A 14,469-nucleotide genomic window follows, 5' to 3' on the forward strand; every position below is an offset into this window, starting at 1 on the left:
GCCGGGGCGGACCGGGGCGGGCCGAGATGGCGGGCGGCGGCGCGGCGGGGGGAGCCGGACCCGACAGCCCGGGGCCCGGGCCCCGGCCCCGGCCGGACCCTGAGCCCTAGAGCCCCCGGCCGGCCCGCCCGGCCCGGCCCGGCTATGGCCCCCCGCCGCCCCCGGCCCGCCCGGACGGCCGCCCCCCGGGCCCCGGTGCAGGAGCGGCCGCGCTGAGAGGGGCCCGGACCCCCGGAACCCCCGGCCGCCCCCCGGCCCCCCCCCCGGCGCCCCGGCCCCGCCCGCCCTCCCTCCCTCCCCCCGGGGCTCCCCCCGGGGCTCCCCCCGCCCTCCCGAGGATGCTGAAGTCCCGGCTCCGCATGTTCCTGAACGAGCTGAAGGTGCTGGTGCTGACGGGCGGGGGGCGGCCCCAACCCCGGGCCCGGCCCGACCCGCAGCCCGGCGGCGGCGGCGGGAGGGGCGGGCCGAGGGGCTGCGGCTGGCCGCCTTTCTCCGGGTGCTCGGCCGGGGACGGCGACGGCGACGACGGCGACGACGAGGAGTACTACGGGTCCGAGCCGCGGGCCCGGGGCCCCGGGGTCAAGGAGCCTCGCGCCGGGCCGGCCCCGCCGCCGCCCCCCGCCCCCGCCGCCCCCGCCGCCCCCGCCGGCCCCGCCGCCGCCGCCGCCGCCGCCCCCCGGAGGGCTGGATACCCTGTCCCTCAGCAGCAGCCTGGACAGCGGCCTCAGGACCCCACAATGCCGCATCTGCTTCCAAGGCCCCGAGCAGGTCAGGGGGCCACACCGGGCAGGGCCGGGACGGGACGGACACGGCGGACACCGGGGCCGAGAGGGAAGAGAGACGGGGGGGGGGGGGAGGCGGGACCGACACTCGCTTGGCCTGGGTTGGGGGGGAGAGACATGGTGGGGGACGCTGGGGCTCCATCGGGAGAGACTGGGGCTGGATTAGGGGGACGGATGGGAGAGACTGGGGCTGGACCGGGTGAGACACGGGAGGGAGACTGGGACACCGGTTGGATTGGACGAGAGATGGGGCAGACTGGGGCTGGATGCGGGGAAACACTGGGGATGGAGTGAGGGAGAGACTGGGGTGAATTGTGCTAGGGACGGGGACTGGATTGTGAGAGAGGTTGGAAGAGATGGTGGGAGAGCCTGGGAAGAAACTGGGGCTAGATTGGGAGAGAGACTGAGGCTGGATTACAGGAGAGACCGCGTGGAGGCTGGGGTTGGACTGGGGGAGAGCCTGAAGAAAAGTAGGCCGGATTGGAGGAGAGACTGGAGCTGAACTGGGGAGACACGGGGGGGCTAGACTATGTAAGAGACTAAGGTTGGATTGGGGGAGACACTGGGGCTGGATTGGGGGAGACACTGGGGCTGGATTGGGGGAGACACTGGGGCTAGATTGGGGAGAGACTAAGGCTGGATTGGGAGGAGACACTGGGGCTGGATCGTGTTAGAGAAAGGGATGGGACTGTGGGAGAGGTGGGAAGAGATTTTGGGAGAGATGGAAGAGAGACTGGGAAGAAACGAGCTGGCTTGTGAGAGAGACTGGGGTTTATTCATTCAATCGTATTTATTGAGCATTTACTGCGTGCAGAGCACTATACTAAGCGCTTGAAAAGTATAATTCGGCAACAGATAGACAATTCCTACCCAACAACGGGCTCACAGTCCAGAAGGGGGTTGGATTGTGGGAGAGGCTGAGATTGGATTTTGGGAGAGACTGGGGCTGGATTCGGGGAGAGACTGGGTGGAGACTGGGGTTGGATTGGGGGAGAACCTGAAAAGAAATAGGCTGGATTGGAGGAGAGATTGGGGCTGGATTGGGGGAAGGCCTGGAGCTGGATTATGGGAGAGACTGGAGCTGGGATGGGGGAGACATGGGGACTACATTGTGAGAGACACTGGGGCTAAACCGGGGGAGATGCTGGGCTTGAATTGGAGGGGAGACGGGCTGGATTTAGGGAGAGATTGGGTAGAGACTGGAGTGGATTGGAGGTGAGATGGGCTGTGTGAGAGAGTTTGGGTAGAAACTGGGGTGTATTGTGGAAGAGATTGGGTCTGGACTGTGGGAGAGATTAGGGAGAAACTAGGGCTGGATTGAGAGAGAGAGAGAGAGAGACTGGGCCTGGATTTAAGGAGACTGGGGCTGGATTGAGGGAGTCTGGAGCTGGATTGGGGGAGTCTGGGGCTGGATTGGGGAAAAGACTGGGTGGAAACTGGGGTTGGACTGGGGGAGAACCTGAAGAGAATGGGCTGGATTCGGGGAGAGACTGAGTGGAGACTGAGGCTACATTGGGGGAGAGACGGGCTGGACTAAGGGCGAGACTGGGGTTGGATTCTGGGGAGACGCGGAACACAGGATGGACTGGGAGAGAGACAGGACTGGATTGGGGAGAGATGGGGAAGAGACTTTGGAGTCTGGACTGGACTGGACGGAGAGAGAGAGGGAAGTAAATGGGACGTGGGGGAACGTGGCCCAGGGACTGAGGCTCACCGCTCCTGTTACATTTGGGGGAGAACCATCCTCAATGGAGGCAGAAGAAAAGATGAGATTACCTAAACTGGGTCAGGGCAGGTCAGGTTGGGTCGGGTCCCTCTTCATCTCCCTCCTTCTTTCCTCCTCTCTTCCCTCCCTTCCAACCCTTCTTCCCACCCTCTTCCTTCCCTTCCAACCCCCCTCCCCACCCTCTTCCCTTCTATCTTCCTTCCCCTCCTTCCCCACTTCCCCCTCCCTCTTCTCTTCTCCTTCCCCCATATTACCTTCTCCTCCCTCGCCCTTTCCCTTCCCCCTTCCCTCCTCCTTCGTCTTCCCCCCTTCCCCTCCCCCTTCCCCCTCCCGTCTCTCCTCCCCCTGTTGCCTATTTATCCTTCCCCCCCTTGTCTCTTCTCCCTCCTCCACCCGTCTTCCCCCTCCCTCTCCGTCTCTCCCCCCAACTGTCCCTGTCCCCTTCCTCCCTGCCTTTTTTCCCTCGGTTTGTTTTTTTTTTGTAGATTGTGAGCCCACCCCGAGGGACAGGGAGCGTGTCTAGTTTCCACTCGTGTACTCTTTCCCAGCGAGCGCTTCATAAATAGTACTACTACTACTACTGCTACTACTACCGCTACTAGGACGGCTCCGACTGCTCCGACGAGTTGCCCGTCCTCTGTCCCGTGGCCAGTCCGGCGCGGTCCGGTCCTCCGGGCCCGGTCCCCGCCGCTCGGCTCCCGGTGCCCCCGGTTGCCCCCGGCCTCTGAGCGCACCCTTCCGTCCTGCTAGGGAGAGCTGCTGAGCCCCTGTCGCTGCGACGGCTCGGTGCGCTGCACCCACCAGCCGTGTCTCATCCGCTGGATCAGCGAGCGCGGCTCCTGGAGCTGTGAGCTCTGCTACTTCAAATACCAGGTCCTGGCCATCAGCACCAAGAACCCGCTGCAGGTGGGGGCGGGGCCCCGGGACCGGGTGGGGGTGGGGCCATCGGCACCGAGGACCGGCCCCGGGGAGGGAGGAGGGGCGGAGCCCGAGCAAGGGAGCATCCCCGCCCTCGATCCGTGCCGTTCACCGAGACCCTGCCGTGTGCTTTGCAAGGCTTTGCAACCGGGGAGAACGGTAGCGGGCCACACTGGAAGGGAGCGGGACTTCCAGGCAAGCGGAGAGCCAGAATCGTAATCAGAAGCAGCGTGGCTCAATGGAAAGAGCCTGGGCTTTGGAGTCAGAGGTCATGGGTTCGAATCCCAGCTCGGCCACATGTCTGCTGTGTGACCTTGGGCAAGTCGCTTAACTTCCCTGAGCCTCAGTTCCCTCATCTGTAAAATGAGCATTAAGACTGTGAGCCCCCCGTGGGACAACCTGATCACCTTGTAGCCCCCCAGTGCTTAGAACAGTGCTTTGCACATAGTAAGCGCTTGACAAATGCCATTATAAAAAATAATAATAGTGGCATTAGTGTCAACCACTGTACTGAGCACGGGCTTTGGAGTCGGAGGCCGTGGGTTCAAATCCCAGCTCCGCCACTTGTCAGCTGTGTGACTTTGGGCAAGTCACTTCACTTCTCTGGGCCTCAGTTCCTTCATCTGGAAAATGGGGATGAAGACTGTGAGCCCCTCGTGGGACAACCTGATTACCTTGTATCTACCCCAGCGCTTAGAACAGTGCTTTGCACATAGTAAGCGCTTAACAGATACCAACATTATTATTATTTACTAAGCGTTTACCAAGTGCAAAACACTGTTCTAAGCGCTGGGGAGGTTACAAGGTGATAAGGTTGTCCCACGGGGGGCGCACAGTCTTAATCCCCATTTTCCAGATGGCCCAGAGAGGCCCAGAGAAGTGAAGTGACTTGCCCAAAGTCACACAGCTGACAGTTGGCCGAGGCGGGATGTGAACTCATGACTTCTGACTTCAAAGCCCGTGCTCTTTCCCCTGAGCCACGCTGCTTCTCTGCAAGATAATCAGGTCCCACGTGGGGCTCGCAGTCTACCAAGGAGGGAGAACGGTGTTGAATCCCCAGTTTGCAGATGAGGAAATTCAGCCACAGAGAAGTTAAGTGACTTGCTCCAGGTCACAGAGCAGACGAGCGGAAAAGGTGGGATTAGAACCGCGAGAAGCAGCGTGGCTTGGTGGAAAGAGCACGAGCTTGGAAGCCAGAGGTCGTGAGTTCTACTCCCGGCTCCACCACTCGTCTGCTGCGTGACCTCAGACAGGTCACTTAGCTTCTCTGGGCCCCAGTTACCTCTTCTGGAAAATGGGGATGAAGACTCTGAGCCCCACGTTGGACAACCTGATTACCTTGTGTCGACTTCAGCGCTTAGAACAGTTCTTGGCCCGTAGAAAGCGCTTAACAAATACCATCGTTATTATTAACCTAGGTCCTCTGACAGTCAGGCCCGTGCTCTTTTCCCTAGGCCAAGCTGCTTCCCACGATCAAGAGATGAGAAGAAGGCACAGCATGTAGGTTAACTCTAGAGGAATGATGAGTGCGAGCTGAGGCGTAGTGGGAAAAGAGTGGAAAATGATGGAGAGAGCTAATCAAATGCCTTAATGCAGAAAGGAATATGGGAAACCCGTTGGTGTACAGAATGACATTTTTGAAAGGCGATCAGGGCAGCAGAATGAGTTATATGCTGGAGAGGAGAGAGGCTGGAGGCAGGAAGACCAACGAGGAGACTGATGTAATAATCAAGCTGGAGATTCATTCATTCATTCATTCAATCGTATTTATGGAGCACTTACTGGGTGCAGAGCACTGTACTGAGCGTTTGGAAAGTACAGTACAGCAATAAAGAGAGACGATCCCTGCCCACAATGGTCTTACAGTCGGGGGGGGCGGGGGGGAGTGGAGACAGACTTCAAAACAAGTAAACAGGCATCAATATAAATAAATAGAAATCATAGATCTACACATATATACGTAAGTGCTGTGGGGCCGGGGGTGGGGGGAAGAGCAGAGGGAGCGAGTCAAGATGACGTAGAAGGGAGGGGGAGCTGAGGAAAAGGGGGCTTAGTCTGGGAAGGCCTCTTGGAGACAGTGTGCCTTCAGTAAGTCTTTGAAGGGGGGAAGAGTGATTGGTAGATTTGAGGGGGGAGGGCGTTCCAGGCTAGAGGTAGGATGTGGGCCAGGGATCAGCGGCGAGACAGGCGAGATTGAGGCACAGTGAGAAGGCTCATTCATTCATTCAATTGTATTTATTGAGTGCTTACTGTGTGCAGAGTACTTGTACATATCTATTCTATTTATTTTATTTTGTTAGTATGTTTGGTTTTGTTCTCTGTCTCCCCCTTTTAGACTGTGAGCCCAATGTTGGGTAGGGACTGTCTCTATATGTTGCCAATTTGTACTTCCCAAGCGCTTAGTACAGTGCTCTGCACATAGTAAGCGCTCAATAAATATGATTGATTGATTGATTGATTGCAGAGCACTGTACTAAGCGCTTGGGAAGTACAAATTGGCAACATATTGAGACAGTCCCTACCCAACAGCGGGCTCACCGTCTAGAAGGGGGAGACAGACAACAAAACGAGTAGACAGGCATCAATACCATCAGAATAAATAGAATTATAGCTATATACACACCATTAATAAAATAAATAGAGTAATAAATATGTACAAATATATACAAGTGCTGTGGGGAGGGGAAGGGGTAGGGCAGAGGGAGGGGGGCGATGGGGAGGGGAGGAGGAGGAGGAAAGGATAAAGGGGGTGTTCAGTCTGGGAAGGCCTCCAGAAGGTTAACACCAGAGGAGTGGAGGGTGCGGGCTGGGATGTAAAAGGAAAGAAGGGAGATGAGGTAAGGAGGGGCAAGATGATGGAGAGCTTTAAAGCCAATAGGGAGGAGTTTTTGTGTGATCTGGAGGTTGATAGGCAACCACTGGAGATTTTTGAGGAGGGTGGTGACATACACTGAACGTTTCTGTAGTAAGTTAATCTGCCAGTGGAGTGAAGTATGGACTGAAGTAGGGAGAGGCAGGAGGTTGGAAGGTTAGAAAGGAGGCTGATGCAGTAATCCAGTCGGGATAGGATGAGTGATTGTACCAACGTGGTAGCAGTTTTGTTGGAGAGGAAAGAGCGGGTCTTGGTGATGTTGTGAAGGTGAGACCGGCAGGATTTGGTGATGGATTGGATGTGCGGGGTGAATGAGAGAGCGGAGTCAAGAATGACACCGAGGTGGCGGGCTTGTGAGATGGGAAGGATGGTTGTGCCATCTATGGTGACAGGAAAGTTCGGGAGAGGACAGGGTTTGGAAGGGAAGACAAGGAACTATGTCTTGGACATGTTGAGTTTGAGGTGGCGAGAAGACATCCAAGTGGAGATGTCCTGAAGACAGGAGGAGATGCGAGCCTGGAGGGAGGGAGAGAGAACAGGGGAGGAAATCTAGATTTGAGTGTCATTCTCACAGAGATGATAATTGAAGCTGTGGGAGCGAAGGAGTTCTCCAAGGGAGTGAGTGTAGATGGAGAATAGAAGGGGACCAAGCAGTGAACCTTGAGGGACCCACTACAGTTAGGGGATAATAATAATAATGATAGTAATGGCATTTGTTAAGCGCTTACTATGTGCCAAGCACTGTTCTAAGCGCTGGGGGGATACAAGGCAATCAGTTTGTCCCACATGGGGCTCACAGTCTTAATCCCCATTTTACAGGTGAGGGAACTGAGGCCCAGAGAAGTGAAGTGACTTGCCCAAAGTCACACAGCTGACAAGCGGTGGAGCCGGGATTAGAACCCATGACCTCTGACTCCCAAGCCTGTGCTCTTTCCAAGGAGCCATGCCGCTTCTCATGGGATGAGAGGGAGAGGAGAAGCCCGCGAAGGAGACTGAGAAGGAATGGCCAGAGAGATAAGAGGAGAGCCGGGAGAGGACGGAGTCAGTGAAGCCAAGGTTGGATAATGTATTGAGGAGAAGGAAATGGTCCACAGTGTCTAAGGCAGCTGAGAGGTCAAGGAGGATTAAGAAGGAATAGGAGCTGTTGTATTTGGCAAGAAGGCAGTCATTGGTGACTTTTGAGAGGGCAGTTTCTGCGGAGTGAAGGGGGCGGAAGCCAGTTTGGAGGGGGTCCAGGAGAGAGTTGGAGGACAGGAATTCGAGGAAACAAGTGTAGATGACTCGCTCAAGGAGTTCGGAGAGGAAGAGTAAGAGGGAGATGGGGTGATAACTGGAGGGGGCTGTGGGGTCAAGGAAGGGTTTTTTTAGTTTGGGGAAGACATGGGCATGTTTGAAGGCAGTGGGGAAGAAGCCACTGGAGATGTGACAAGTGTCTGAGCCAGTGCAGTGGCTATTTAGATAGAGAGGAAAGGGCAGAGCTTAGCAATGCTGTGGAGAAAAAAAAACCGTTGAAAGAGTGGGAGGAGTCGAGGATAAGGCCAAGGTTAGGGCCTAGAGAGACAAGGAGGTTGGTGGTGGTGTCAACAGTCATGGAAAAGTTAGGGGGAGGAGAGGATTTGATTGGCAGCAAGCTCGTCTTCTAGACTGTAAGCTCATTTTATATCACGGTACTTGTTAAGCACTTATGTTCCAAGCACTGTTCTAAGCACTGGGGTAGACACAAGTTAATCAGGTCGGACACAGTCCCTGTTCCAGATGGGGCTCACAGTCTAAGTAGGCCAGAGTAGGATATAATTCCCATTTTACAGATGGGCTAACTTCTCCTATGAATCGATGCCTCATCGTGGCAGGAGAATCTGTGCACTCTGATGAAGCTTAGAGCTATGTCATATCAGGCTACGCATAAAGAAAGGTCTAAGCCGAAGCATCGGACAAAGTCGATTCACCTATGCTGGGCAGCGGCATGGGAAAGAGTCAAAGGCGGGTGATCAAGTGATCGAACGTTGATCAAAGACAATGGCAGAGACTCAAGTTTTTACTGCGCAGAAGAAGGCAATGGTAAACCGCGTCTGTATCTTTACCAAGAAAACTGTATGGATACGCATACCAGAATGACTTTATGACAGCAGATGGGATGTTCTGAAGACGGTGTGTCCATGGAATTGCTATGGTTTGGAAATGACTTGACAGCATTCGAATGATAGCAATAATAATAATAATAATAATTATGGTATTTGTTAAATGCTTACTTTATCCATCAGTCAATCAGTGGTATTTATAGAGAAGCAGCACAACCTAGTGGAAATAGCACAGGTCTGAGAGTCAGAGAACCTGGGTTCTGATCTTGGCTCTTTCAATTGCTAGCAATGTGACCTTGGGCAAGTCACTTTACTTCTCTGTGCTTCAGCTTCTTTAGTGGTAAAAATGGAAATTCAATACCTCTTCTCACTCCTATTTAGACTGTGAGCCCCAAGTGGGGCAGGGACTGTGTCCAACTTGATTTACTTGTCTCTACCCCAGCACTTGGAACAGTGCTTAACACATACTAAGTGTTTAACCAGTAATAGTAATAATAGAGTACCTACTGTGTGCAGAGCACTAAACTAAGCATTTGGGAAAGTACAATACAATGGAGTTGGTAGACACAATCCCTACCCTACAAAGAGCTTAGTGTCTAGAAGGGGAGCCAGACATTAAATTACAAATAGAGGAAATGGGAGAAAATAAGGATATGTACAAAAGGGCTGGGTGGGTTGCATATCAAGTGCTTACAGGATACAGATCCAAAGGCATAGGTGATGTAGAAAGGGAGAAAAACGGGAAATGAGGGCTTAGCTGGGGAAGGTCTCTTGGAGGAGCTGTAACCTTAGTAGGATTCTGAAGGTGGGGAGAGTGGTGGTCTGGACAAATGGATTGAATGTTTTGTTTAGGAAAATGATCTGGGCAGCACAGTAAAGAATGGATTGGAGTGGGGAGAGACAGGAGGCAGCGGGGTCAGCAAGGAGGCTGATGCAGTAATCAAGGCAGGATAGGACAAGTGTTTGGATTAAGGCCGTAGCAGTTTGGGTGGAGAAGAAGGGGTGGAATCTGGAGATGTTGAGAAGGTAGATCTGACAGGATTTGGTGACAGATTGAATTTGTGGGTTGAAGAGAGGGATGAGTCGAGGATAATGCCAAGGTTATGGGCATGGGAGAATGGTGGGGTTGTCTGTAGGGATGGGAAAGTCAGGGAGTGGACAGGGGACAGGGCTTGGATGTGAAGATGAAGAGTTTTGAGGAAGACATGGGAACAGTTGAGCTCCCTGAGGGAGGAGTGTTGAGAGAGAAGAGTTGGGAACCCAGGTCAGTGCTTGGAAGGACACCCCCAATTAGGGGGTGAAAAGCAGAGGAAGTGCTGGTGAAAGAGAATGAGAAGGAGCGGACAGAGGTGGGGGGAACCGGATTAGTACTGAAACAGGAATTATACCGAGAGTTTCAAAAGAGGAAGGAGTGGTCCACAGTCTCAGAGGCGGCAGAGAGGGGGCCGCAGTGACCGAGGCAGCGGAGTGGGGGGTCACAAGGCCTAGGCCAGAGTGGAACCCTTTAGACTTGGCTATTAAGAGGTCATCGTTGACTTTGGAGAGAGCACTCTCCATGGGTGAAATGGACAAACCCGGATTGCAGCGGACCAAAAAGGGAGTTGGAGGAGAAAGGAAGTGGAGGCCACCCATCCCAGAAGTTTAGTCTAGATTGTAAGTTACCTGAGGCAGGAATCACCTCTACTAACTCCACTGCATTCTTCCAAGCACTTTTTACAGTGCTCTGCACACGGTAGTAATAGTGGTAGTAGAAGTAATAGTAGAAATAGTAACATCTTTTTTTGAGCACTCATTTGGTGCAGTGCACTGAACTAGACACATGGAAAGTACAGAATAAGCAAGCGACCTGTTTCCTGGGCACAAATAGCTTACATTAACGGGAAAGACAAATAGACAAGTATGCATTATAGTGGTCAAAAACCATAAATTGAATGGATTTATTATTATTAAGTGCAATCGAGTCGTTTCCGATTCATAGCGACTCCATGGATATAGTTTCACCTGAAGGTCCTGTCCTCTGCCATAATCCACAACCTTTCTAACGGTTCTTCTGTTATCATTGTTATGGTCTCTATCCACCTAGCAGTTGGTCTGTCTCTTGCCCATTTTCCCCAGACTTTTCCTAACATTAATGTCTTCTCTAGAGAATTAGTCCTCCTGATTATGTGTCCAAAATTTGATAATCTAAGTTGAGTTATTTGGCCTTTCATTATATACATGAAAAGCAGTGTGGCCTAGTGGAGAGAACACGGGCCTGGGAATCAGAGGACCTGAGTTTTCATCCCAGCCCAGTTACCCGTCTGCTGTGTGATCTTGGGCAAGTCACTTAACCTCTCTGGGCCTCAGTTTCTTCATCGGTAAAATGGGGATTAAATACTTGTTCACCCTCCTACTTGGACTGTGAATGCCATAAGGGATTTTTAAGTACTTTTAGACTGTGAGACCACTGTTGGGTAGGGACTGTCTCTATATGTTGCCAACTAGTACTTCCCAAGCGCTTAGTACAGTGCTCTGCACACAGTAAGAGCTCAATAAATACAATTGATGATGATAAGGGACAGCGGACTATAGCCAACCTGATCATCTTGTATCTCCCCCAGCCCTTAGTATGATCCTTGGCACATAGTAAGCACTGAACAAATCCCACCATGATTAATAATAATAATAATAATAATGGCATTTGTTAAGCGCTTACTATGTGTAAAGCACTGTTCTAAGCGCTGGGAAAGATACAAGGTGATCAGGTTGTCCCACTTGGGGCTCACAGTCTTCATCCCCATTTTACAGATGAGGTAACTGAGGCCCAGAGAAGTGAAGTGACTTGCCCAAAGTCACACAGCTGACAATTGGTGGAGCCGGGATTTGAACCCATGACCTCTGACTCCAAAGCCCGTGCTCTTTCCAATGAGCCACGCTGCTTCTCTTATTATAAGTGTCAGTCTGTAAGCTCCTTGCGGGTAGGACCGGTGTCTACCAACTGTACTGTGTTATAGTTTCTCAAGCGCTTACTATAGTGCTCAATAAATACCATTGTTGAGCTGATAAAGGAAGGTGTAAATAAGTTCGTAAGTGCTAGAGATGGCTGAAGGAATGGTATGACTCAGGTTGCTGGGAAATTAATCGAGGAAAGCTTAGTAGCCACTCAATAAATACTGCTGGACAGGGACCTGCGGGAGTGCGGGGTGGGGGGAGAAAGAGAGAGAGATAGAGAGAGAGGGAGAGAGAGAGAGAGAAGGGTTGAAGGAGTTTGTCAGGGAGGAGTGAAAGAGAGAGAGGTCATGTTTTCTAGAAGATGAGAGGAGTTAAGGTCAGAGGTACAAATAGAGGGGGTGGATTTTGAAAGCAGAAGGTTGCCTACCTTTGGAGATGCCTAGGATGGAGGAAGGAGAGAGAAAATATAGGCCGGGATGGGAGGGAGTTAGGTTGATGAAAGGGAGATGGTGTGGTTCAGGCTGGGCCAGAGGTGGGACCACCAATGTCATTCATTCATTCGATAGTATTTATTAAGTGCTTACCACACGCAGAGCACTGTACTAAGTGCTTGGGAAAGTACAATACAACAATAAACAGTGTCATTCCCTGTCCACAGTGAGCTCAACAACCCCTAGGAGGGGGAACGGGGATGAGGTGGGGGTGGGTCTGGGGGCAAGGTCGTGGAGGAATTGAGACTGGCAGGGGCAGGCCGAGGACACCAGCATTAAGAACCCCCTGCAGGGGGTTGGGGCCCAGGAGTGGAGCTGAGAGTGGGACGGGGGTGGGGGCAGAGGCTGGGGGTGGGACGCTGTCTAGGGTGGTGAGTTGGGAACCTCACTGCGGGGTCACTTGAGGAGGTCCCCGGTCCTGGGCCCCTATGCCCTGGGGGTGGTGGTGGTAGTGGTGTGTGTGTGTGTGTGTGTGTGTGTGTGTGTGTGTGTGTGTGTGTGTGTGTGTGTGTGTCCGTTTGTCCACATGGCTCTCCTCCGTTTGCAGTGGCAGGCCATCTCCCTGACCGTCATCGAGAAGGTCCAGATCGCGGCCATTGTGCTGGGATCCCTGTTCCTCATGGCCAGTATCTCCTGGCTAGTCTGGTCCACCCTCAGCCCCTCGGCCAAGTGGCAGCGACAGGACCTGCTGTTTCAGATCTGCTACGGCATGTACGGCTTCATGGACATCGTCTGTATCGGTGAGAGCCGGTCCCGGCCCCGGGCCCCCGGGCCCCCGGCCCTGGCCCCCGGTCCCTGGCCTTCCTCCCCGCACCCCCCACCCCCTTCCGTGTCGTCTCGGTCCTGACCTCGTCCCTCCCCGGCAGGACTCATCGTCCACGAGGGTGCCTCAGTTTACCGCATCTTCAAGCGCTGGCAGGCGGTGAACCAGCGATGGAAAGTGCTGAACTACGACAAGAGCCAGGACCCGGGGGAGGGTCCGGGGGGCGGGGGGGCGAAGCCGGGCCGCAGGACCTCTCGGACAGGCCCCCCCCGCGGCCCGCCGCCGCCGCCGCCGGCGGACACTGCTACCCCCGCACTGCCGCTACACCATCCTGCACCTCCTCACTCAGCTGCGGCCCCCGCACCCCCGGCCCGGGCCCCGCTCCGCCCGCGAGGTGGTCATGCGAGTCACCACGGTCTGACTGGACGCGGCCCGGCACCGGGACCGGGACCGGGACCGGGACGCGGCCCCGGCCGGGGAAAGCCCCGCGGGGCCACCGGGGCGGGCCTGGCCCGGCCGCACCCACCCTGAGGAGCAGCGGGCGGCTCCCCCGGCCCTCCGGCCCCCCGGCCCCCGGCCCCCCGAGACTCGCTCCCACGTTGGCCCCTGCATGAGGGCGGAGCCCCCGGCATGAGGGCGGAGCCCCCGGCGAGAGGCGGCATAAAAAGTCATTTATATGCAAGAGGAGGATCCGCTGTGGCGCTGTGTGTGGTGCTCCAGGGCAGCCGCCTGACCCTTGGCAACTGTGGCCAGCGCTCCGGCCCTTCCCCCCGCCCCAAGCCCGCCCACCCAGAACGGAGTCGAACCCCTCTCCCGCCACCTCGCCTTCTCCGCCCTGCTTTAGGCCCTCCTGGGGGAGGGGCCGGGCCGTTTCCACACTCGCCGGTGAATAACTCACACGGGCGTCGGAGGGGCCTGGGCAGGGGCTACGTTTTGCCGGCTGGGCCGCGGGGGTTCGGGGAAGGGAATATCTCCGTCCTGCCGAGAGCACCGGGGGCTCAGCCAGGGATGGCACGTGGCTCGCTGCAGCCTGTTCCTCTGTGGAACACTACCGGCCCAGTTCATAGTGCAGTGTGGATAAGAACGGAGGCATGGCCCACCGGATGGCCCTCTTCTTTCTTTGGGGGAATACCACCGTTGCGGGGGGAGCGCAGGGAACCAGGTCTTCTAGGCAGCCTTAGGGCAGGAGTGGTAGTGGTGGTGGAGTTGTGCTGTGTAGGCCGTAGGTCACTCTCTCTCTCTCTCTCTCTCTCACACACACACACACACACACACACACACACACACACACACACACACAAAGATATGCCCAAGCACAGCTGGTCATGTCCATGCACACATGAGTGCATTCTCACATCCCTGTGACATGTGCCTGGTGCACATACTGTGTTGCTGCTTCTCAGCATCCCCTCGCAACCAGAGCCCCATCCGTGCGCACAGATCCCCTCGCACCCAGACCCACGTTGGCCACGGGCACCCCCTGACCCCATGGGTTCAGGGTCCCTCAGAACCCCGCAGGGTCCTGCGGTGCAGGCACCGCTTCCACTCCCCCACCCTCGGGCAGGCGCAGGCCCTTTGTGGGCTGGGGTGGATGGACCCCTTTCATTGCGGGGTTGAGAGGTCAGGCTATAGACCTGACCCTGGACTTCTGCACGTCTCGGCTCTGGGCTGGAGGGAGTGGGGGTGGAAGGTGGAGGGGGCGGGGTGGGGAGTGGGGCTGGATATTGGGAAAACGGGGGCAGAATGGGGATGTGGGGGAGAGGGTTGAAGGAGAAGAGATGCAGAGGGGTGGGGGAGGGAGAGGGAGTGGGGATTCAAGGTGGGGATCTGGTAATTCCCAAAGCAAAAGTGGGGTGAGGGTTCAGTTCATTTGAATTCAATTCATTCTTATTTATTAAGCGCTTACTG

General features: G+C 55.1%; 1 protein-coding gene across 1 annotated transcript; it reads left to right on the forward strand.

Moving 5' to 3' along the window:
* Positions 1 to 338: 338 nt before the first annotated feature.
* Positions 339 to 13,000, forward strand: MARCHF9 (membrane associated ring-CH-type finger 9). The gene is given in 6 exon segments (XM_038753098.1): positions 339 to 605; positions 607 to 768; positions 3,259 to 3,414; positions 12,346 to 12,538; positions 12,665 to 12,837; positions 12,839 to 13,000. Coding segments are annotated over 6 exon segments (1,095 nt in total). The 3' UTR covers positions 12,983 to 13,000.
* The last annotated feature ends 1,469 nt before the right edge of the window (positions 13,001 to 14,469 follow it).

Source organism: Tachyglossus aculeatus, chromosome 10, assembly GCF_015852505.1.
Source record: "Tachyglossus aculeatus isolate mTacAcu1 chromosome 10, mTacAcu1.pri, whole genome shotgun sequence".
NCBI classification, from domain to species: domain Eukaryota; kingdom Metazoa; phylum Chordata; class Mammalia; order Monotremata; family Tachyglossidae; genus Tachyglossus; species Tachyglossus aculeatus.